The 26,347-nt window shown below is 33.6% G+C and overlaps 1 protein-coding gene across 1 annotated transcript in view; it reads right to left on the bottom strand.

Moving 5' to 3' along the window:
• Window positions 1-22,674: 22,674 nt before the first annotated feature.
• The window catches only part of LOC118735937, a 155,478-nt gene continuing 151,805 nt past the window's right edge, over window positions 22,675-26,347 (bottom strand). Inside the window, exons 8-9 of the mRNA XM_036465978.1 lie at window positions 23,761-23,980; window positions 22,675-23,447 (exon numbers count right to left, since the gene is read on the bottom strand). Coding sequence (XP_036321871.1) covers window positions 23,397-23,447; window positions 23,761-23,980 — 271 coding nt within the window. The 3' untranslated portion in view covers window positions 22,675-23,396. The remainder of the gene's footprint in view (window positions 23,448-23,760; window positions 23,981-26,347) is intronic.

The raw sequence follows: 26,347 nt of genomic DNA, 5'->3' as shown, positions 1-26,347 counted from the left end.
GTCAAAATCTCCAGGGCGCTAAGAAAAAACTGGAAAAACGGGCGAACTTTGACAGTGACTCACACCCCTAGTACTTTACAATCAGGGAAATGAATTACAATATCCAACTGAAGATGACCATCGCAATCGATAAATATATTGAAATTCAATTGTCTATAAATATTGTAATCGATATATATTTCAATAATGTCAAAACACTCGAGAACGCAAGTGCTGGAAACGTTATCAATAAGTACTACGCCATTTCAAAGTGATACCTAAATATCAAAGAAACCGGAACATCTTAAAAAAATTATGTTTTTAATTATTGAAGCCTTGCAAAGTCAAGTGCAGAAATAAAAAAATAATTATTCAAACGTTCAAGTGAGTCGAAGAGAATCCGTGCTCTTGAAGAGGCTAAGACATGCAATTAAAGTAAAAAGCGAGAAGGACATGTAGCGTTGGATAAGATGCGTGCAACGGAAAAGCGCAATGACAACAATTGCAGGCGATTACGCTTAGCCACTTAGGGCAAAGTCGCAAACGCTGAAAAGTGTAATTAATTTTCAATGTCAATTTGTCAACTAAAGCGAGACAACAGTGAGGCACGAAGAAGAAATGAAAAAGAGTGATTGCGGAAAAAAGAGTGACTGGTGCATCTAGAATGGAAGGAATAATTGAAGAAAATATTCTTACTGAAATGGCTGCTGAAAAACATTTGAATAATGACAGTTGCAAAGCATACTTGAATTGATTTAACAAGCCAATGCTTAATGCAAAAATTCGCCATTTCCAGTTGTCTAAAAAAAAAGGAAAAAATTAGCACATTTTCGTGTTTGGGACTCGCGTTTTACCTACAACTATCGCAAAAGTACGGTCTTTAAATTTTCTTTCTTTCGTATTTGTGCTTCGCTTAACACTCTTTGCAACATTCTCTTTACAGTTTCATTGCTTCTTGGCGCCGCCATCTGTGCCTGTAAGCGCATCAACTGAAACAACAACACACAACAACAATCCGTCTCACAATAAATCAACTTTAGGGCTACACTTAATTGTTTGTAATTAGTTTTGCGACTTTCGTCTTTCGTTTCGTCTAATGGCATTAAAGTTAACTGTTATATGATACTTTTGTTATTGTTGTTGGCGTCTTATTGAATTAATCTTTAGCACTTAATGCGAGCGAGCAAAGCAAAAGTTAGTGCAACCTGCCACAAAGTGCCAGCGTTAAGAGGTGGCGTATTTACTCAATTTAATACCTAGTAGCCTAATGAATTTGCTTTACTCCGGCTCTGAGTGTTTCTCATTCTCAGGAGATGTATGTGAATTGTGTACTCGAGCGAGTTGTGTACTCAAGGACGGTTGGTATTTGATTTGCTTTGATAGGTGAATGATGTGGTTTCACTTACAAGTAACAGCCTTATTGCGAATTCCATGTGAGCAAATATTCCCAAAAATTATAAACCAAAACAAAAATCATTTTTTACCAATTTTTTTTTTTTTAGTTTTACCTGCTGAATTATGGGAACGATGTGGCATGTTTCTTTTCAGACTGCACCCTCCTAGTAAGCTTTTAACTTGACGATATACTCAGCCAGAGCTTTAAGCTTCTCCGCAAACTCTAGGATCACTGAGAATTTGACCTCGAATTATGAGAGAGCGTTGAGTGCCACCTGACTATTTATCACTTCAAGTTAGGATTCTCTCACGTTAATTTAAGCACACAATCCTATAGCATAGCCTTCCGCTTGGAAGATGCTTGGAAAGACTCTCAGGGCACCGAAAGCTTCAGTCTGGAGCAAGATAAGCCTGCTCCGGAGCCTTAAGACCATTCTATACCACTGATGTGTGCTAGCTGTATGTACCAACCTCCAAGTTTCTTTAGAAAACTACTACTCTATCATAGAGTATGCAAATCCCTCTTTCAGGAAATATTGGAGAGTTCGCTTTTCAGCATGTTCAACTGAAAGATGCAGTGGCGCGAGTTCCAAAGTTACCTCTAACTCTGCAGTAGTGCATTCCGTCGGCTGTGTAAAAGATTGTCGTATTTTGATTTCGGTAGGTTGTGGGAAATCGCGATTGATGTTTGGAATGCAATTTTTCAAAAACGCGCGAAGATAGATTTTCTCCAAAGTCTCTGAAAATGTTACTTGTTCACAAAACTCTTAAATTATTTAATTTTTAACGTTTATTTTTAATTAGTTTTATGTTTATGAAGGATTTTCTTTAGTAAAATTTTGTCATAAGCGTCATTTGTCTACAATTTGGCAGCCAATTTGTATGAAATACGACAAAATGTGATCAAAATTTCTACTAAATTAACGACACTTTTTACTGAATATCTCGGAAACTAAAGAAGATATCCAAAAATGGAGAACGCCATTTTTAAGTTATTGATTAGTTTAATATGACCGCATCACTATCTAAATTTGTACTAAATTATCGAAAAAATTGTAGTTAATATCTCGGAAACTAAATAAGATATCTAAGAACTGATAACACCAATCGAAAGACCTTATTTCAAAATAAATAACTGCATCTAGAACTAAAAATCCTCAAAATTGCGCTTACGACAATATTTTACCAAGGCGACGACGATGTGCGTATTGCCCCCATAATGCGAACTTTTCATGTAAACAATATACGTTCAAAATTTTATTTATTGCAAGAGTTGCTTACTGACGCAGGAACAGGCGGAATTATTAAAAGCTTGTAATAATAGTAGCTCCGCAACAAAGCTGCCTCTTAGAGAAACCTTCAAAATAGCAGTTCCACGAAATGGGTTCCCATTTTTTTTTTTTCATAATTTATGTTGTTTATTCTCTCCACTACTTGCATTGCCAACGCTTAGTCTATTTAGAATTGTTCGCTAACTTTTTATTCGCCGAATCTGCTTTTTATTTTACATTTTTTAATTAATTTTAATTACCTTTATTTTTTCCAGCTTTGTTACGTCCCTGATATTTTGGTTCCATTCGAGTATTTTTTTTTTCGCTTTTCCTTTTGATGCACACAAAAATAAAAACTGTCATCAAAAAATAATGTGTGGGTGTTAGAAAACTAAAATAGTAAAAGCAGCTAAAAGCAAGTATTTATTAGTTGGCAAAAGAGTTTTCCACATCAACGAGCGTTTTGCTTTCTGTGTGTATTTTTTTCCAATCTCTTTTTTTGCTGTTTTTTCTTTCGCTGCATTTATGGTCGCTCTGCTTTACGTCATACATTGAAACAATACTTTCATTACCCATTGAAAAAGTAAAGTTTTCCAGCGCTGCAGCGCTGCAACAGCTGTCGGCACGTTTGAGTTCGCTGCAGTGTTTGAGTTTTTGCTTTGATTTTATTTTTTAGTGCAATATGTATTTTTTTTTTTTTTTTGTTATGTAATGCGTGCACGGTTATTGATGTGCAACAGTGAAGCTTAAAATGTTTTACTTGCTTCTTGGTGTTTATATTGTCTAAGAAGTCCTTGTGCTTTAGTAGCATCGTTAGTCAATTTTTTACAAACTAACAATTTAATAATTAAGACTCTTTCAGTAACTAGCTTTTTGTATTATAACTTATATACAATATGCATTGAATATCTTTTGGCTTTAGTACTAAAGTTCAGGATTTTTTGTTTTTTTTTTTTTGTTTGATTCATCCGCCATTGCTTGACTGGCAGACTTTTGCATGCGTCATTTCACTGACCAGCGTTTTATTAACTATATTTTCATACACGATTGCTTTCACAAAACTTTTTAATCCATCAATCTGTTCGATTATGTCGGTGACAGCTGCTGCCATGGCTCATTAAATTTGATTTTACAATTAATACTCGCGTACCACATACATACATACATACATATGTACATTCATTTGTATGTAGATAATGAACGTAGTTTGGTGAGTCCAATATTCGGAATCTTTATTATTAAATTGCGTTTTCTTTTTACGCAGAAATTGCTAGCTTTTATCTGACGAAAAATTTTTATCCCTCCAACGGTTTGCATTGAACTTGCATTTCTCTTCGTCCATATTTCAACATATTCAACCTTATCACGAATCTCATTTTGCTCGAACCGGCTCACTTTCCACTCTTGGTTTCCATGGTTTTACTATGGGCGGATGACAAATTTTTGGGTACATTTATTTTTCAGGCGAAACTCCGGATAAGGCAGATTATATTTATTTTTTTTTTCAGTTGCGCAGATTTCGATCTAAGGCATTTTCTGTGTGTTTTTGGCTAATGAAGCCAAAGCAAGGAGTAGTTAATCGCAATTGCCCCGAACTAATCCCTTATGTCTGTCGTATGAAAGCATGAAATTGTGTTCCTTTCTTTTCTGTGACAACGCCCATAAATCGAAGCTTGATTCTGATTGGATGTCGCACGAAACCTCGAAAGTAAAACCTTGAATGAGACGTCCACTTGAAGCCTTCTTTAAAAATAATTCTCTGCTGGCCATCGGAAAAGCGAGTACATCGAAGTACAAACCTGCTAACACATATTGTTCAAACTCGAAGGTCGGAAAGTGGAAAATGGTGGAAGAGGGATTAGGAGAATTTTCTATAATAACACTGACCAAAACGGCCAGCACTTGTCTATTACGCAAGTAAGCAAATAAAGCAATCGAGTTAGACTTACGCGGTAGCCAAGTGGTGAGAGCTTCGAGTTTCGGCTGGAGCGATTGCCAAAAATGTTTTGTGGTTTTTTCCCATTTTTCATAACAAACAAATCGAAAAAATAAAAATAAAAAACATTGCTAAAAAGTAAATTTTATTACGCCACAGCAATAATAATAAAAATTTTTATTTTTGATTTATAGTATATTCAATTTTAAATTGTTTAACTTTATTTAACATAATTTGTTTATTATTAGCTAATCTAAATTTTTGGGGTTTAATTTTTCTTAAAAAAGTAAAAAGGGTTAAAAATAATAATTGAATGAATTAAAAAATCATATTAAAATTCTACCAGCCCACAGTGGTCCAAATGGTCGATCTAGCGGAACTTAATTCATATCTCGAAAAAAAAACAAAAGTCTATTTAAATTTTTAAATTTCAATTTTTTATATTAGTTGAAGTGATATATTTTTAATGATGTACAATGTTCACAAATTGGGCTTTACTTGATAGATGTAACATTAGAATGTATCTAATAAACGAATTTAATAAACGAAAAATATTTATTTTATTTTATTTTATTTTTTTTTTTTATTTTATAACTTATTTATATTAAGTTTTGATAATTTTTCAGTCACAATCTGAGTCGCTGTCATCTGAACTAAGCTCTTCATACCCGATATCTATATCAAAAAAGTTGCAATACTTCTTTATCCAAAACAATTATTATTTTTTTAATAACTGTGTCTCTTAGATAAAGACGATATCACGGCATCCGACGAACAGAAAAGAACATTCATTAAATGTTTCATAGCGTTTTTTCTTGAACTATTTCTTGTACGATGCTCGCGATAATTTCAGAAGTCTTTATTTCTAGGATTAAACTTAAATTGAATTTGTTTACTAATGTAGCCAGTTTCAATATGCAGTGTAAAAAGGAGGGAAAGTTTTGGCCTGCACTTGACATATCAAGTCAGTATCTCGTTAAGCCGCTTTTCTACCGTCTAACAGAGTACAATTTTGATCAGATCAACTGTGCCGCCAATACGCATCAACGTTGCCGCTGTCTGGAGGAATAACAAGCAGCTCAAATCCCTTGAACTCAAATATTATATACGAAAACAGCGAAGCTATCGAACAATCTGGAGTCCTTACATGCAAGCTGTTAACCTTTTGAAAACGTCGATTGGGCTTTCGATGTCTCTTTTGATTAAAGAATAAATATTTAGGAGAAATTATTAATACCTTCAACTTTATTTATTATAAAATCGCTTATCTAACCTTTTGTGTCTTTTAGCAAAGAATTTGAACAAAATTTTCGCCACAGGTTAAAATATTCCATACTAATCTATATCCTACATATGCGTACAATATTTCGCACAATTCGAAAGAAAAGAAAGAAATTGCTTGTTTTCTGATGCATAGACAGGCAAATAAACCAATTATGTATCTCTCTTCATTCGAATATTAAATGGTACAAAAATATTTATTTTTCTAAAAATTTGTGTACCTCTTTATTTGTTTGCATTTACCTTGCCATCAACTCTGCTAAACACTTCTTGGTTTAAGCGCTAGCGTTTCCAAAACATACAAGTATTTACGAAAATTGACTTAGTAGGCGCACAGCAATATCAGCAACAAGATACTAAAAATGTCCCTACATACAAACATGCAAATGAATACTTAAAATCATGCGTTAAAGAATAAGTAAAGTTGTTGCAAAACACATCAGCGAAGCATACACAGATACAGATTTTTATACATTTGGCTGTATGTACACACATATGTATTTACTAGTACGCCATTTTCATAGTCATACTACAACAGGCAACATGCGAACGAAATAAATAACGGAGCAGCAACCGAGAAACGAAGTCAATACGAGTGAGTACTCATTTTTACTGCCAAAGCAAGCAATAACACCACTGATAAATATATGTGTTTGTATACGTATGCATAGTCGTATCTGCATACATACATACATACATACTTGTACATACGAACGTTCGTAGTTTTCTGACATGTTATGTATGTTTTATTGCAGCACAACTCATTGCCATCCTGACCAGCTCTTATGTACCTCATTTTTGCTGCGACGTACAGATGTATGTATGTATGTATGTACACATACTCCTGTGTATGCCTTATGCTACAATACAATACTCTCACATTCATACATAAATTCTTAGTTGCATGCTTGCTACTTCACATTCATTCAATTTATCTGACTTTTCTGCTCTGGAAAACAGTTATTCCTCTTGTATGTACCTTTATTTGCTCTAGCATTTTCTTATTTTTAGCTTATGTAGTGCATTCGAGTGCATTTGCATTGTATGTATGCATGTATGTATTCACATGTATGTATCTGCTTTGGCACTCGCAGTCAAAAATTCTGCAAACATTTTTGCAACATGCAACAACGGCCACAACAATTCTGACGTAAAAGTGAATTATACTTGCACGTATGCTAAATATTTTTCATATTTTGTATTTGTTGTTGAATTGGTAAGCAGTTTGTAAATGTTAAATTTAGATTTTAGTGAAATGAATTCGATATTTGAAAAATTAATTGTGCATACTAAGTTGAATACACTAAGCATGTTTTGCTTTCGACCCCAGGGCGTATGAGTATCATTTATAAGCACAAAGCATGCACATAAGTACTATATACATATGTACGAGAGATGTCCATTGCTATACCACAAAACATGATCTTTTATTTGCATGTGAGCGCTCATTTCTTATTGCTGAGTCAGTATGTTACAAAGAGAAAACTAATTGAAATGTGACAAGTGTCAGAGTGAAAGTTGATTTTCAAATAAATTCGAGCTATGCCAATTTTTAAGATTGTTTCTCACTTAAACCATAAACTTCATTAAATTTAATATGTTTCTTTGGAGGACCAAAGATAACTATTAACCAATGAGAAATAAAAATAAATAAATCTCCTTCGGTTGTTTACATACATTTCATATGTAACTAAGTACAACGTGACTTGAACTTTATTATTGATTTGTTATTCAGGCAGGTTGTGTAATTCACCACCCGGATAAAGATAACCCACTACCCGGGTACCCGAATAAATTAAAGCTCTTACTCGGGTACCTGGATAAAATTAACCCCCTACTTAGGTACCCGAATAAATATTGCGCTCTAAGCGATAGCCCGCTACCCTGATACCGAGTATATGTATAATATGTATCAACCTCTACCCAGCAGCCCGGAAAAGAACAACCCTAATACACAGAAAAAATCTACACCTGCCCGAGTACTAGGATAAATAAAACCCTTTATAAGGGTAATCTGGTACATTCCCGTGTAAGGATAACTCACTACTCGGGTCCCGACAAATATAACCCGAGTTTCAAGTACCCGGATAAATATAACAACCTATCCGGGTACCCGGATAAAGATAACCGCTTACTCGGATACTCGGGTAAAAAAACCCCCTCTTGAATGACCGAAAACAAGCAACCATTAGAAATAAGTCTCCTAGGTAACTCTCAGTGAAGGAGATCTATTACTTGAAACTAAATATAAATCTCCAAGGGCAACCAAATCAATACGCGCATTTGTATATCTCTCCGAGAGAAACCTTTATGTGACTGCGCAATATGATAATAATAATTCGTTTGCACTTGGTTTTACATAGTCTTTTAACCAAAACCGCTGAATTAGATTCGCATTCTGAGACCCTGAATTACCTCAGATGTATCATTTTGATTCGTGCACAAGTATTAAAGGTGTTACAGCTCTAATCACTAAATCAAACTAATTTGCATTGGTGTGCCATGATTATGGCCCTAGTACCTCAGAAAATTTACTCGCAAGACAAAGTACGCCGGCTAATTGAATGAAATAAAAAAGCTTTGCGCTTATTTCAATTCCTTAACCTCTGACGAAGAAAAAAAATGACTTAAATCCTAATAGAGAGCTATTTTATTTGAAATGTCCCGGAAATCATATGTATGTTCGATACTTTTCCACTGTTGATTACAAACTCTGTCTTCACGAGTCTTTCACTTGCACACAAAAAAAAAATGAATATATTCGCGAAGCTATGAGTAAATTATAGCAAAACTGCGTACTAAGTTTGTCACGGTTTTCTTTAAGGACTTTGAAATTTAAAAAATATAATTATCTCAAAAAATTACTTTAAAAATGTGGTGCAATGTAGGATAGCAATAATTGTATCATATCAAAAAAAAAACTAAAATCTGTAGAATTACAACAGAATCATTTTTTTTTTGGTGCATAAGGACGAATTTGCATTATTTTTTTTTAATTATTGTTTGGAGACTAGTACTTATATGCACGACCTCATTATTGAATTTCCTCCTGCAAACTTCATTAACTTAAAAAGATAAAATTTATTAAAAGCACATTTTCAATACCTATTTGTCATTGAAAACCAAAAAAAAATTATTGTTTATAAGTTCTACAGAATTTGCTCTCTCATTTGGTACGCATATTGTTATTTTACATTGCACTGATTTTTTTTTAGATATATTTTTGAATTAATCATATCTCAAAAATTTCAAAGTCCTTTGAAAAAAAAAACTCTGACGTCGGAGTGAAAATAGTTTAGTGAATGTATCGATTTTTTTGTGTGTTTTGAATTTTTTATTTTTTTTTTTTTTGTCGCACGGTGTTATCGACATCCAGTCATGTTAATCCAGATGAAGTACTAAAACGCAATCAATGTGTAAAACAATTTCAAATCAAAATTCATAGCAACAAATAAATGTCGTATAAACAATCAACTCTGAAACTCTGGTACGTGGGTGCATTTGGGTGTGAGATGTAAATCAAATTAAATGATGTACATAGGACTGAAACAAATAAATTGTAAATAAAAAAAAGTGAAAATAGTTTGCAATAAGCGCACAACAGTTATATGTATATATGTCCGTACGTACATAAATGCCGAGAAAAGCAAACAAACAGAAAATAAGAGAAGAAGAAAACAAAAACAACGGTTGATGTGTTTATAGAAGAACTCCTACAGCTCAGAGTAAACTCGAATAGCCAATTTAAGCAAAAGTTTTATCAGGAATTTTTGGTAATGAACATACGCTTGTAGGATGTGTGTCAATACATATGAGCATACTTGCATATATACATACATATGTTCGACTTTAACTGTATATGAGCAGAAAATAGAAATTTCAACAGTACACTGCCATGGCAGTACGAGTATGTTGTGGTATGAGTCGTGAAATGTAGGCTCCAGCAAGCAGCAGGCTTAATGAAAACTGTTGCTTGTCTAGGGACCTCATGCCATACAGAAAACATTGTTTACATGCGTTCAAATGTATGTATGTATGTAGGTGTATATTGTATGTGTTTTTGAATTTGTAGTATTTTGTGTGCATTGTCTGTTGAGTGTTTGTCTTTAAGTTGAGATCCACTTTTCCAACACACAACTCATTTGTTCACATTCGGTTCGGGGTTTCAAAGAAGACAAAAAAGTAAATCAAAAATTTTGTTCTTCGAAATTCTCATGTGGCCATGTCGACTTGCTGTTGAAATATGCTGACTTGGTAAAGTGATTTTTATGAATTTTTTATTTTTGCGAGATTTTTTAATTTATTAGTCACACATACATACATACATACATACTTACACACATTCGTAGGTAAGTTAGTGTGTGCGGCTAGGAAATTGGGCTTTGTTTCGTAAACCATTAAATGCACTTCACATATATTTAGACCATTTTGTGCCTAGTTTGGGGCATGGTTGGCTAAACATCTATAAAAACATTGCCTCATGCTTCAAGCTCTTCCCTCTTGGTGGCAAAGAGCACACTCAGTATGTGTATATATACAGATAGAGGCATGCATGTGGGCAAATCTGCGGAACCATGCGATTTAGTGTTACTCATCTTCATTTAAATAATGTCATTTTGCATTTTATAAAAAACCATGAGGATTTTGACAGCCAATTTAAACCAGGGACAAAAAATAACTATTATCTCGAATTTGCAAATTGAAAACGTTGCCTGAATTCTAAAATTTAACGAAAACGTTGTTTCATAACAGTTATTAGATGAGAAATATTTTTTCCGTTGCTGTTAGGAGTTATTTCCCAACGTTTATTTTTTACGTTGCTCGATAACAGTTATTGCCCAACGTTCATTTTTTACGTTGCTTGATAACAGTTATTGCCCGACGTTTATTTTTTACGTTGCTTGATAACAGTTATTGCCCGACGTTTATTTTTACGTTATCTGATAAGAGTTATTTTACTCTCTCACTTTTATTTCATCATCTTTATCTTATTCTCCACCTCCATCTTCATCAATATCCTAATCTTACAACGTTTATCAGACAACGTAAAAAATAAACGTTGTAAAATAATTCTTATCCAACAACTTAAAAAATAAACGTTGGGTTATAACTCTTATCGACGAAATAAAAAATATTTCTCATCTAATAACTGTTATGGATCAACGTTTTTGCTATGAAACTTATAACTGTTATGTCCCTGATTTAAACTGCTGTTGTGCTTTCTTTATTTAGTACTGTACTTTTAATTTTAATAAACAATGTAAGTACTTGTGATAAACATATTTGGCTTGTTACTTTGTGTATCTTTTGCATTTTTTTTTATTTTTTTTTTTTTGAGATTATAATTCCTTTGGAACAAACGAAGCATTCAAAAACCAAGACAAATAGTAATTCTAACTAGCAAACCCATATGACGTTAATAAGCCCAAAATTTTAATTTAAAAATCCAGAAACTATTTTGAATCACAGCTTTTAGAAAATTTCTGGGTATGCATTTTCTTCAATATAAAATAGTTTTCGTTCAAGTGTCTCTTTAAGCACCGCCTTGAAAACTTTTCAAATCGAACAAAAACCTTTACCTCCTACAAAAATCGCTAACTTTGAGTTTTCGAAAATTACCGTTTTTTTTTTTTTTACTTATAACTCTTGTATCATTTAAAGAAAATAAAGCACGCAAGAATTTATCTTAAATGGTTTTCAAACCATTTGATGTGCATTTTGTTTTTGTGCGATGAATTTAATGACGCTAAAATGACACAAAAAAACGCCGAGACACGTAAACCATATTTTGGGTCATACATTGCCGATCTGTTTGCCGTTCTTCTTGATCAGGTCATTTTCCTAAAAAGTTTTCATTTTAAGTTCGTATTGCATATGAAACAAAAATTCAAAGTTTAACATGGAAAATGTTGCCATGTACGAGTATGTACGAGTACGTCCAAGTACGCTATGGCGTATGAGTAACATTATTTCCTTCGCCTAAATTGTTCTCGATTTTTAATGTCCAGCTTTACATCTCTTTTTTAGCTCAAATAAAATATTTCGAATCTCGAACGAAAAACTTAAATTTCACTTTTAGATAATACATAAATAATATAATTAATTCTAAAGCATTTTTAGCAAAAATTTTATGAAAATAATTGCCTAGGTCTTTCATTCAAAAATGAAATGAGCTGCGTAAGAAAAAAAACCAAAAAATTATAGTGGATTCACCCATTAACGAGTTTACTGCACTGCCTGTAATTCATAGAGCAAAAATTATGTCGCATCGAAATCTATTAAAAGTATTTTTCTTGAACGTGATTATTCCTTCGTATAAATTCGACACTTTTCTGCATTGTTTTTAATTGTGTGTCAAGGGAGCTCATTGCTCCTTCACTTTACCTTCACGGCCGTCATAGCGTGCATATGAGTAACCATAAAATCCAACAGATAAGGTATGTATTTTCTTTATTTTCAACATTTCACTTTTTGAAAATTAAATTTCATGTGAATTGCAGGCATTGCAACAACCATTCAACCTCAGAAAAGTAGGCCGCCTACTAACTAAGCTACAGCAAATATCACACTTGCCACATTGGCCCAAACTACCGATTGGCCTAAATTGGATTTGTTAGCGCTGTAGCACAGATGAGAGCATTTGCAAACACAACGACACTTGCTTCTGAGCGCCTAGTAAATTTTGAGAATATTTTTTTTAATTTTTTTTATTTAATCCTTATGTTTTTTTTTTTATTTGCTTTTAATGCTTATACTTGTAAGTGCATTGTTGTAAACATAACTCACTTCGACACCAATAAACGAGGCAGAATTTGCAAAGTGGAAATAATTCGTAGATATTCGTTTGAGTGCTTGCTTATATCTTTGGGGCATAAACGAAAGATGTGTATGTATGTATGTATGTAGCATTAGCAATTTTTGGCAGTTGTTTGCAAAGAGTGGTTTCCCTCTTGCCCCTTTTCTCCTTTTTACCTTTCCTTCGCCTATTTTATCCTTACGATTTTACAAATGCAATAAATTTGCCAACGCTATGAAATTTTGATTTATTTCAAACGAAAAAGAGATTGCTAGCCATGCTTTTGGCCTACATACATACATGCATTCCCACACTTTTATATAGAAACTTAATTTTGCATATACTCGTACACACATACATGCATACATACATAAATAGATATGTAGGTGCATAGTACATTAAATGTGCATTTATACCTAAAGTTGTGGGTATGCTTTGAAATGCAACACTTGCCATTTGGCTTAGGCTGCTTTCCATATGCTCGGTGCGAAAGCCTGAAATCTACATAATCCAAAAATATTCCTAGCGTTTGGCATACGCTTTGGCTGTGTGCTATGTAGCACATAAACATAAAATAATTTCGTAACTAATATTTACGTACGCAACATATTTTTGTGAAGAAATTTGGCAAATCTATATTTTTTATTGGTAGAAAGTTCTTCAGAAAGGCCATTTCACCTGGGTTGAATTTCAATTTATACTCGTAAGTTTGATTCTAAATGAAAAACCACACACAACTTCAAATGCTTTCTTCTAGATTGCTTTTTTGATTGGTCATGAGAAAGTTGCTCCCATACGTTTATTGGATTTCGTTGGCTTTAGAGATAAGTTAATTAATTATTTTTGTTTGGAAGTGAAGTAGCATTTTTAGTTTAAGTTTTGTTCATTTAGCTCTATTTGTGGTCAATTCGAAAAGTATCTCCTTCCACTGTAATATTCAGACGTTTATTATATGTACATACATATGTCATAACATTAACAAGGGGTGCGCTAGAGCTTCAAATTTAAAATTCTGGAGTAATGCTTTCCAGTTAGAATTTTGTAATCCACTAACGAGAGTCGCAACACTCACTCCTCTAGTAGCTTGGCTGCTGTGGAAATAGTATGCATGCTTTTCAAAGATATTTTCCATCGCCGGCCATATTTTGACGTAGAATACGTCTACGTTTCGATATGGAGGCTATGCGCAAACGTTGTACTTGTAATTTTTAGAGCTTTACGAAAATGCTTATTGCAAAAGAACTAATGAAGCGATTTTAAATAAAAGTGTGGCGTTTCAAAGATATAATTCCAAACCTATCGACAGATTCATTTTTGTGAGTAACAATTCGGTTTCTGTCGTAGAAACAGCGGTAAACATAGGCTTATTTCGAGGTAAATTTTGAGCCTTTAAAGTCCTCTGGCTATTTAAGATTTGCAGGTAAAACTTTCATTTTCGGGATATAGATTCTTTGGAGCAATATAAATATTATCGCGTACAGACTTTATATAAATTCAACAAATATTGAGCATTTTAAGGAAAAAAATTGTTGAAAAAATTTGCAATTTTTTTTTATTACCAAAGTGCTCGAAAATCGCTCGAATGATTTAGTTTTTGTTTTCTTTAATCGAAAATTCAAGAGTTTTCCTTTCGTTTGGTATATGGGAAGTATTGGTTGATATCTTCTAAGTATGTTTATTTGATTTATGCCCAATAAATAATTTTTCATACAAAATCATTTCGTAATCATTTTGCAAACATGTGCATGCGCTGGAAGGGAGAGAAGGAGACAAAAAGTATGTGTGTGTAGGTATTTCGGCTTATGAATAACAGATGGCGCAATATTTATGAAAGGCAAAGGTGAAGGGGAATATGTAGATGAAAATTAAGTTAAACATAAAAGTAACAAGTAAGAAAGTCTAAGTTCGGGCGGAGCCGAACATTAAATACCCGGCGCAAGTATTAAATATATGTTTTCCACCTTTCCGAAAGCTACCGCTACATGATAAGCCGGGGTGTATACATTTTAAGTAAATTAGCGTCCTTAAATTTCGAAATATTGAAATTTCAAGCATATCTGAAATTTACCGTTATATGAAAAGCGGCCTCAATTTTAGTCCGATTTCAACAATTTCCAACGGTTCGCTTTTATGTGGCAAGCACAATAACCATACCGAGCTTGGTATAAATTGCTAGAACGGTTAGCGAGATACATATATGTGATCACAAGTGGGCGGTGCTACGCCCATTTTGCAAAATTTTGTCATAAACGTATTTCTTGGTAAAGAATTGTTGCAACCATCAATTTTGAATAAATTAGCTTCAATATTTACTGATTTATCGAAGATTTTGTATTTCTCGAAATTACCGTTATATGGGATGTGGGCGTGGTTATTGTCCGATTTTAGAAATTTGGTATGCTGTACCAGGACCAACAACTGTGCCAATTTTGGAAGAAATTGGTGTAGCGGTTACCAAGATATACACATGTAACCATAAGTGGGCGTGGCTACGCCCATTTGCCAAAATTTTGTAATATTCTTATTTTTCGTCTAAAACCCATTGCAAATATCAATTTTGAGTGAATTATCTTCAGTAGTTACTAAAATATCGCAGTTTTCGTTTTTCTGAAAATTACCGTTATATGGGAGGTAGGCGTGGTTATTGTCCGATTTTTAAAATTTTCTGCCATTTAGTATGCTGTACTATGGCCAACAACTGTGCCAAGTTTAGAAGAAATTGGTGCAGCGGTTACCAAGATATACACATGCAACCATAAGTGGGCGTGGCTACGCCCATTTTCCAAAAATTTATAATATTCATGTTTTCCGTCTGAAACTCATTGTAAGTACCAATTTAGAGTGAATTATCTTCAGTAGTTACTAAAATATCGCAGTTTTCGTATTTCTTAAAATTACCGTTATATGGGAGGTAGGCGTGGTTATTATCCGATTTCGCCCATTTTCAATATCATCTGTCCCACGCCCAAAAGAAGTTCACGTACCAAGTTTCGTTAAGATATCTCAATTTTTACTCGAGTTATCGTGTGCACAGACGGACGGACGGACGGACAGACAGACAGTCACCGCTTAATCGATTTCTCTTTTCATTCTGATCATTTATGTATACATTTGTCTATATCTATCTCGATTCGTTTTGCCTGTTACAAACAACCGTTATGTGAACAAAGTTATAATACCCTTGTGCACAAGTGCGCTCGGGTATAAAAACAAAGATAAATATAAAGAAAAACATCAGGATGATGATACCGATAAAAGTACGATGAAGATAGAGGAAGAAAGATTAAAATAAAGGTAATTATATATGTATATGTGATTATTTCGGGATTTTAGACATTTTCGGAGTTCTCGGGACTTATCGATATAATAATCGATATTTTATCAGTTTAGTTATTGATATTTTTTACCGATATTGTTATGAAAATTTTCATCGACATTGTTATTTGCTATAGATATTTTCGGAACTTATCGATATAATAAACAATATTTTTTATCGATTTTGTTATCGATATTTTAATCGATTTTGTTATCGATATTTTAATCGATTTTGTTATCGATATTGTAATCGATTTTGTTATCGATATTTTTATCGATTTGGTTATCGATCTTGTTATCGATTTTGTTATCGATATTTTTATCGCTTTTGTTATCGATTTTGCTATCGATATCATTATCGCTTTTGTTATCGATTTTGCTATCGATACTACTATCGCTTTTGTTATCGATATTTTTTTCTTAGTGTATGCTTTCGGATTTTACTTGGATGTGCCCCTAACCATACCACGTATTCTACTTTTAAATTTAGCGGTTGTGTCTCCGATACAGCCTGCAGACCAAGACGAAGGCGCTGGACTGTTCCTTTTCCTTGAATTCCTTCCCAAAATAGCTAAATTTCTTATGTCAAAGACATGCGAAGATTTTTTTACCTTCTACATAAGTTAAGCCAGTCCATCCACCGAATCATTTATACCAATTTTGAAGTAGTTTTAATGAATCACAATATCCGTCTGAGCATTTTCTTTAAGAAAAAATTAAGTTTTTATGGTGGAGGATACATTTTCGGTCACTATTACCAACTGGAATCATTCTGTACTTCAAAATAAACTGGAAACAGAATGCGGGAGAGTTAGTTAGATAGTTAATACTTGAATATAACAGCACAAGAGACACTGCGACCTGTCAGATCTTTTGCATATCTTAAAAAGAGTACCTTACCCAGTGTGCCCAAGATACCTTCGGCTTATCGTATGAATCCTGGAAGGGCCTTACGTACAATGGGGTCGACCATTGGTGCTTTAAAATGGATCTACCTTTGTCTGGCCAAAGTCGGACTCTGTAATCACGCCTATTCGGTGCATGTGAATCGCTGAACGGTTGCAGGGCTGCCAAGAGAAAATTCGGATCCGATACTAAATATATGTATGTGCCTTCATTTCCAAAACATCCGGACCCCTGAAAACTCATTGTCTTCGATTCCACATTGGCGCGGTACCCAGCATAGTATTACTGTGTTCTTGGCTGCCAAAATTTGTAGCGTGTCAAGGGAGTATCTAACCAGCTTGGATTCCATTATCATGTTTGAAAAGGCCCCGATGGCTACGTAGCCCATCTGCCCATAGAAATTGCAGGGTTTGTGGTGCCAGGTCCCAAAAATACTTGCACCTGCTCTTTCTTCCATTCGTGAACCGTTTGTGTAGCTGCGTACGTAGCTGGGATCAGGAGCACGGAGCCTATTTGCCCAATTTTCGCGATCAGGGATTTTCACTTAGAACATTCGGTTAAATCAGATCTCTTGAGTCATGGAATCAGAAAATTTGCATATATTCAACCTTGGTTTATTCCACAAGAATACCTGCATGACGCTTTTTTTGTGTTGAAGCATTCGTTAGATACGTCGAAGTTGCAGCTTCCTTGTGGCTGCTGTTTTTTGAATAAAAATATGAATAGTCCATCCTTAAAATGACTATAGAGCCGCAGCTGAGCAAGTTCTTATTGAACCAGTAACTGAAAGATATAGCAATCTTTCTAGTTTGTTAAGGCATAATCACCATATTCATCCAAACATTCTTCTGCAGGTCCGAGCGCCGGTGTGGCTTAGCGGAGGATTGAATAAGCCAGGAAATAGCGGCTTACTTACTACACAAAACGAAGTGCAAAGCTCGCATGCCATGACATATCGGGTGGGGTGACCAGCGCACTTCCAATGAGGAGCGTAATATAATTTTTTACATGCAGCTGCTGTACATTTTCGCCCATGGTGTGGCTGCAAAGACTGCCTTCAGACCAAAGGAAGTCAACATGTGGAAACCTACCACGCAGCAATACTGGGTGGAATGAAAAACGTCAAAGTTGACTTAGGCTACGTCGTTTAGGGACTTCAAGGTTCAAAAATGGATAAGAATGAGACGAAGTCGTACCAGTAGAAGATGACGGAAAATCTATCTACACTGTTCAAAAATAGAGCAAAGAAACGAAGTCATTACAATCAACAGATCTGTAGTAACCTTTCCTAACCACTATTGTCCATTTGTCCATACAATAGACGTGACATTCAATGCCTTTTTACAAGCTTTTATTTAAAATGCTACTTATGTATGTCAAATTTCGCAATAAATTTTTAGCTAACTTCCCGATGAGCTTGAGAGACTTGAAACTTCAAACTTAGCTAAGAGCCCTATGGCAATGCAATTTTCGACTTAGTTTACACTTATCACACAAGTTACCCATATCAAAAGGAATAACTTCACAAAAAAAACTGCCGATAGGTGGCGTAGAAGTCGAGAATGTATTTAACATTCAATTAACTAACTACAAATGTTCCAAATCACAGCTGTTTCGACTAGCATCTCTTGAATTTGCAATAATGCTTCCACTACGCCGCCTGCAAATTATGTTCATTTATTAAATTTATTGCTTTTTAGAACTTTTGTTTCCCCAACCATATATGTATGAATGCAAGCTCAGAAAACAGCAGCACTTGCCAAACGCCCGGAAGCATACTTGTAAGTTCTAAAAGCTTTTACAAGCACTTTTCAACATTTATTTTATTTGTTTGTGACTCTCGAGCAATACAAAATGAAAATCATGCAAAACGAAAGACTTAGTAAGCAGGAAAAACGTATGTACATATGTACTAACCGAATGGGTTCAAGCAAGAGACGTCTTCGCCTTAAAGTTGAGTATACAGTAGAAACGAAGTGGCTATGAAGTTACAATCAAATCATAGCAAAATCGCTTGGTTTTATAAGAAATTGTTTTCCAAACATATACAAGTGCAAACATTTATATATGTGCAAGAAATACTTTGCTTCAAAAATTCAAATCTGCGTTACAGCTTACTTGTATCAGGGTAAACTGCAGCTGCAGCAAAGTAGATTCAAGATGATTTCATATTCTTATAGTACCTACAAATTACGTTCATATGCCCGTAGTTATGAAAAATATGTGCTTCAAATAAAAAAAAGTAAGTGCGCCTGGGCCACACTGGAGAAGTGAAACTTATGATACGAATCTCTTTTTTCTCATGACCCAAGAATGATAGAATACAAGATTGCGCCAATCGAGCTGAGAGCAACTGGCCGTGACGTCAAAATATACCAGAATGAGAGAGCAAGACGAACTCGACAAGAAAAAGAAGAAGCATCGAACAAAAGGCAGTATTGCCAAGTTTTGAATTTGAAAAAGCACCAAATTTTTATTGTTGTGTTTTATGGACTTTATATGAATACATAATTTTATTGTAAGGATGCCGATTCAAATTAATAAAAATCAATGTTTCTTGCACAACGGTCGATTTCTTCTGGCATGATTGAAGGTGCTGCACATATTTCGTTGTCGCTTATGATTGTCACTGTGCCATGATTTTGTTTAAATTTTTGTAAAATTGCTTAGCACACTTACGATTGCTATAAATTTTGCTTCCATTTTTTTAAGATGTTCTAACTTGAAGTCTTCAAACTATAAACAAAAGCACCAAAAACGCACCAAGCACAAAACTCAAAAAGTTTCGCGTTTTGAATACCCACTAAATTTGGTGCGAAAAGCATGAAGTTGGCAACAGTGAATGTAAACAAAAGTACAAAAGTAAGATTGGGTGGATGCTGTCAAAGCGACGAAGAGAGGGTTAGCGGTCCGCGAATGGCGCGACATTTATTTTCTGGATCGTGCTCATAACCAATATACATAAATATGTACATACATACATTCATCTGCTTTTGCTTAAGGTTATATTTTTTGTCTTTTTTCTACCTATGTAGATCCCTACCTCTACTACTGTTCGTTCTAGTTACATTTATCTTATTCTGTTTTCCTTTGTCTTCATTTTTATCTTTACACTCTATCGATAACAAAACCGATAGTTACATCCAACAAAATATAGCAAAATCGGTTATAATATTGGTAGCAAAATTGATTAGAAAGTCGATAAAAATATTGATAACGAAGTTTATAAAAATATCGATTATTAATCAATAACAAAATCGATAAATATCGATAACAAAATCTATAAATTTCGATAACAAAATCGATAAATATCGATAAAAAAGTCGATAGATATCGATAACAAAATTGCTAAATATCGATATTAAAATCGATAAATATCGATAAAAAAAAGTCGATAAATATCGATAACAAAATCGACAAATATCGATAACAAAATCGATTAATATCGATAACAAAATCGATAAACATCGTTAAGAAAATCGATAAGTATCGATGGCAAAATCGATAAATGTCGACAACAAAATCGATAAATATCGATAACAGAATCGATAAATATCAATAGCAAAATCGATAAATATCGACTACAAAATCGGAAACAAAATCTATAAATATCGTTAGTAAAATCGATAACAAAACCGATAAAAATGTCGATTATTTCATCGACAAGTCTCGAGAATACCGAAAATCTCTAAATTTCCAAAATAGTTGTCAGATTGAGTCTCTGTGTGTCTCTCTCTATATCCTTTCCTCTGTAATTAACTTTATTTTAATCTTTCTTCCCCTATCTTCATCTTTACTTTTATCGGTATCCTCATCCTCCTCTTTGTCTTTACTTTAATGTTTATCATTTTCTTCATCTGCATATCCCCCTACACCTTTGCCCTTATATACTATAAGTAAAGTATTTAAATTTACCTTGGTCTTAATTTTTGCCTTTATCTTTACGTATCTTTCTTTTTGTTTCTATGTTTACCTTTGTCTTTATCTATGTCTGTACGTACTCACCTTTACTTTCATTATTGTATTGGTCTTTTTCTAAGTGTTATTCTTTAACCTTTTATTAGTTGTATACCATATGCATACACACAAGACACACTTGTTTCAGCCCCAACCATTTCCGTTGCACCATTTCCGTGTGCATCATTTCCGTTGCACCATTTCCGTGTGCAATTTCCGTTGAATTTTCCAATTTACTCCCAACCAACCAACCGCCGCTAAAGAAGTTTCACTTCAAAATGTATTTAAACGTATATGATTGTTATTGCTGACCGCAGCAATATGTTATGCTGGCTGCCACAGATGTCACATTTATTGCACAAATTTAATTCATACTTTTCACATACTTTCTGATGGCCTAATCTAGGTAAGTCCCGAATAAATTAAAGGCTGTTGAATTTAAGTGGAATTCATTCATCGCCCCTTTAAGTACTCTGAACACTTATACTCACTCACCTTTCGCATGAACTTTTTTTTCAAATAAATTCAATAACAACTTTAATAGATTAAAAATATTTTACGTTTATTCAATAAAATGCTTAATTGCATAATTTAAACTAATTTATTGTTTTCGTTTTTACAATTTTTTGTTTGGCTTACCTTTTTTCTTTGTATCAACTCTACTTTCTATTATATTAACATTTTTTATATCGAACAAAATAATGTGAGCCACGCCTTAACGAAAAACCGATTAAAGGTTTCTATTCTCGAAACCGGTGACACAATTACATAGATTTATAAAACTATAACTTTCTTTCAACAGTTTAAATTACAACACTAAATAAATAATTAAATGTAAAAAATGTATTGAAACTGCCAACCAGGGCCTTAAAAAATAATTTCTTTAATGTTAAACGAAGTAGTCATGGGCATGGGGTGGGCTGATGTCTTCAGAAGAATTTCTTGCGAAAAGAAAATTAGAAGAAACGAAAATAATTCACAAAACTGCTAGGTTTTAGCGTATTAATATTTTCATATGTTTTTCGATTGCAGGAATTAAAAATCTAGAATATTTCGCAGGTAAAAGTAAACCTCGCTCTGCGCCGAGCTTGGCCTCTGAAATTCTCTAAAATATATTACACTGAAATTTTTAAATTTAGTTTTTAGTATTAAAGTGATTCTTGATCCTAAAAAATTCAAGATGTTTATGGATTTTATATTTTATTGATTAAAAACAATTTCTTTTTTATAAAATTTTTTGACTTTTAAATTAAATTTTTACCTTTTTTGCAAATAAATAAATACAATTTATCGACCTGTGTCAATAAAAAAAAATAAGTATTCTGTAAAATATATTCCACTAAAATTTTTAAATTTAGTTTTTAACATTAAATTGATTCTTGCCCCAAAAAAAAATCAAGATGTTTATGGCTTTTATATTTTTTGATAAAAAATATTTTTTTTTTTTTATAAAATTAGAACTTTTAATCAAATTGTTTCCTTTTTGCAAATACATAACTAAAATTTAACGACCTATCTCAACTTTTCTATGTACATATGTATGTACATATTTTAAGATCAGCACATAAATTAGGAAAAAATTTAAATATAATCGTTAAACATTTAATTAAACGGGACCTAAAAATACTCCTGTTAATTTGGCGGCAACTCGCATCAAAATTGGGTACATTCAATGCTGTTACATAGTCTAATTTCATTTTTTACCAAACATGGGGAGATTTATAAAAAAAAAATTTTTAAATCTAAATATGCAAAATATTTAGCAGAAACTATAATTTTTTTTTAAATCTTACAAAACTATTAAAATTTCTATAAAACATATTTTTGATTTTGACTTTTTAAGCTTTTGAGAAATTCCCAAGTAAATTTAAATTTTCTCTTTTTTTTTAGAAAACAGTGCTTCGTTAATTTTTACTTTTTTTTTGGGGGTTTGTTGAACCAAAACTAAAGACAGAAAAGTTTGAAAATTTTTATAATTTTTTAGTAGTTAAGCTCTCAGACGATGTACGAAACGATTTTTTCAATTCAAATAAATTTCTTAACAGTCCTTCTAAGTTGCTTGACCTGTACATATATAACTTACTGAATATGTTTATTAAAAACTGGATAGCTAAGCATATGTACAGCAAAAAGTGGCTGACTAGATTTGAATGCATACAAATATATTTTTATAAACATACATAATTAATATTTAAGCCTTAACAAAATTTACTTCACTAATCAGATTTGAAGCTTAAAAACATCACAACGATAAAATGTTGCTTAAATTCTAATTTTCTATAATAATTACCGACAGCTATGCCACAGCAATTCTTTGTTTGATTTTCACTTGAAATTCTTTCTCTATTTTAATGTAGTCCATTTAACTGCTGAGCCAAAATACTATTTGCTACGACATATACTATGCGTGTAAGTATACTTGTATACATATGTACATACATTCGGTATTTCCCAGACATCTACAAAGCGCAGCTGGTAAACGGCCAAATCGAAAACTGCTGCATGCTTATGAACGTTGGCCAGCAATTCGCCGGTGGATGCGGATGCGATGAATGGGTCATCATAGTTGTTCGTTGCCGATATGCGTTGTGTCAGTTGGTAACGAATGCGTCTAGAAGATTTTGTATAGAAAGGAATATTTTTATGTATGTTTGTATGTGGTATACATAAGTAGGATGTTTCTGAAATATAAAAGCCCAGTGCTAGCCACAATTTTGCTTACAGCTGCCAATTTTTTTTTTTTTCATATTTGCATTTCGTGCCAATACGTTTCAATGCAAATGTTTCACTTTTTTTAAGTTTTTTATCCTTCTTTTTAAAATTTAATTTCATTTACTAAATGTTTCTATGCTCTTTATCTTTATTTATTTTGGAGACATTTCGTTGTTTTTTGTTTTCACAAATTCCGATTTTATACCAACTACCTGTAATGCCACTCTTTTGTGATGCATCGATGAGTTCGATGATGACTTGCCTTTGCCTTTCTTCCATGTGCACAGCAACAACTCCTTCATGCCTTTGCGAAAGTTACGACTTAGGAAAGCGTACAGCAGCGGATTAATGCCCGAATTGAAGTAGGTGACAAGGAAGGTGAGCGGCGTGAGGAGCGCATTGAAATTCGAGTCACCGCGATATGAACGTGACCTGGTGAAATTAATGAAAAAAGAAGAAGAATACATAGAATTGAAACATTAACGAAAGAGAAGCGTAGAGAATGAATAACGAAATGTATGAATGTCCTCAGGGGGGGGGAAATTGTACTGAAAATTCAAAGAAGTTTAAGTTTCTAGGGAACTAAAGTATATGTGTGTGCATATGTATTGTGTGTATGCGTGGAGTATTCAAGAGGTATTCCAGTAGGACTAGAACAACTTTTTACAAAAATAAAAAATTATAATTTATGTAAACGTTGGCTGCGGCTTCAAGTACTCCGCTGATCCAATCAACAACAAATTTTCAAATTTGTAAAATTTTTGCTTTCAAGTTACTGGGTTTTCGTGACTGTTGTAATGCTGATGCCAGCAGTTTTGTAAGTACTTAAGTCTTCGATGAATACTTGATAATCAAGGAACGTAGGGTTTTTCTGCAAGGGCTCTGCTTCGACGCATAAAGCGAATTTAACTCTCTAGTAGCTAAGGCAAAATATTCCAGACCTTAGTTTTGCTAGATATTAATTAGCTCCCCGGAAGTATTGGCATTCTCTTTATCACAACCAAAGCTCAAGCTCGGAAGGTATGGGCTGCAGATTTCACCACCAGAGAGTGCGAGCTCGTTTCGTCGATGGTTTTTAAAGTTGATTAATTGAATCGAACTAAAATTAACGCAAACGCAATTTTTGAGCGCATTTTAAATTTAAAGTTGCAAATAAAATTTCAAATTCACATTTGGAAATTACACGAAACTTTTCTCATCAGTAATTCCACTGCAGAACGTAGAGCAACAACAACTTTTAGCAAATCTGTACACACACCCACACACTCCGCATATACGTACTTATGTATTCTTGCATTTTTTTCTTTTGCTCCAACGCTGCTGTTCTCAATTCCCCAAGATTTGTAACATTTTGTTTTTTGCTTATTTTTTATTTTTTTTTAATTTTACTCCCTGCTGCTATGCACTGCTGCATGCTGGCTTGCTCATCACTCACACACCTCGCCGGCAGTCTTGTTTGCCTTCGAAACAGCAAAGTTCAGCTGTGGCGCAATGGCACTAAAGTGCGTTTTTCCATAATTTACTTCAAATCTCAAATGTCCTCAAAATGCACTTTTCCATTGCACACCTGAAAACTTAACAATTATGCAGCATTTTCACGTACATACATAGGTACTCAAGTATGCAGTAAGTTTGTATGTATGTGCTTTCGTTGGTAATTGTGTAAAGTGGACAACTTGAACAAGGTGAATTTTTCAACTGTAAACTTAGATTTTCATGTTTTTTTTTTGTGACAATTTAAAATTTTACTTTCAATGGCGTGTGCAGTGATTGCACTTGGCACAAATTTTGAAAATTTATTTTGTATGCGCACAGATTCTTTAAGTGGCCCAGGCATGAGGTTAGTTACACTTCCATAAAAAATTAAAAATTTCTGTTTTTTTTTTTTTTTGTCTATACATAATATAGGGGAAAGTCGACATTATTTGTAGCGGTAATCTCGAAAAGTACTGAACGGATTTTGACGAGATTTTCTCTAATATACAAAGAGTGGGAGAGTGACCCTTTTTACTTCGAATTTTATAGGGTTGCCAGCTGTCTAAAAACTATAAGATCCACACCGTTCTTTGGATTACAAAAGATGAGGCGTCAAATAAGATGGTAGTCTCTAAATAAGCATAAATGTTTTATTTTTTCGAGTAGGGTTGCCACCTGTTTAAAACTTATAAGATCTTCACTATTCGGTGGATAACAAAATGAGATACTAAATGAAAGGGCATGACATTCGTATATAAAGCAACTTTTTTGGGTAGGGTTGCCTTCTATTTAAAAATTACTATTTTAACCTAACATAGCATAAAGCAAAAATGACACTTTTTGACCACGCCAATCTCTAATGTGCGGCCGCTGCGGTGTAGTGGTTGGCAGTGCATGCTAGCAGAGCCTGGGTTCAAGCCCGGTTCAACCCAACAGTAACATATGTATGTATAAGTAAGCGCCAATATATCATTATTATTAATCTCGAGAATTACTACAGAGACTTGGAGGAGATTTTGCTTAATATAAACTGTATTATTAGGGGTATTATCTTTAGTGCATAAAATTTCTATAGAGTTGCCACCTCTCTAAAAAATTATAACATCTGTTCGTTGAAATACAAAAAGTGAAATGTGAAATGAAAAGGCTTGCCCTCTAGATATTCAATAATTCATTATTTTTTGAATAGAGTTGCCACCTTGCTGAAAATGATATGATTTTCACCGTTCATTGGACTTAAAAACTTAGGTACCAAGTGAAAGGATATGGTTTCCGGATGTTCAATAAGATTTTTTTTAGTGGGGTTCGCACCTATTTAAAAAA

The sequence above is a fragment of the Rhagoletis pomonella genome, unplaced genomic scaffold, assembly GCF_013731165.1.
Source record: "Rhagoletis pomonella isolate Grant_MI unplaced genomic scaffold, Rhpom_1.0 Rhpom_scaffold_00003, whole genome shotgun sequence".
NCBI classification, from domain to species: Eukaryota; Metazoa; Arthropoda; class Insecta; order Diptera; family Tephritidae; genus Rhagoletis; species Rhagoletis pomonella.
The sequence above is the reverse complement of the archived record's forward strand: the minus strand, read 5'-3'. Positions and strand labels throughout refer to the sequence as shown.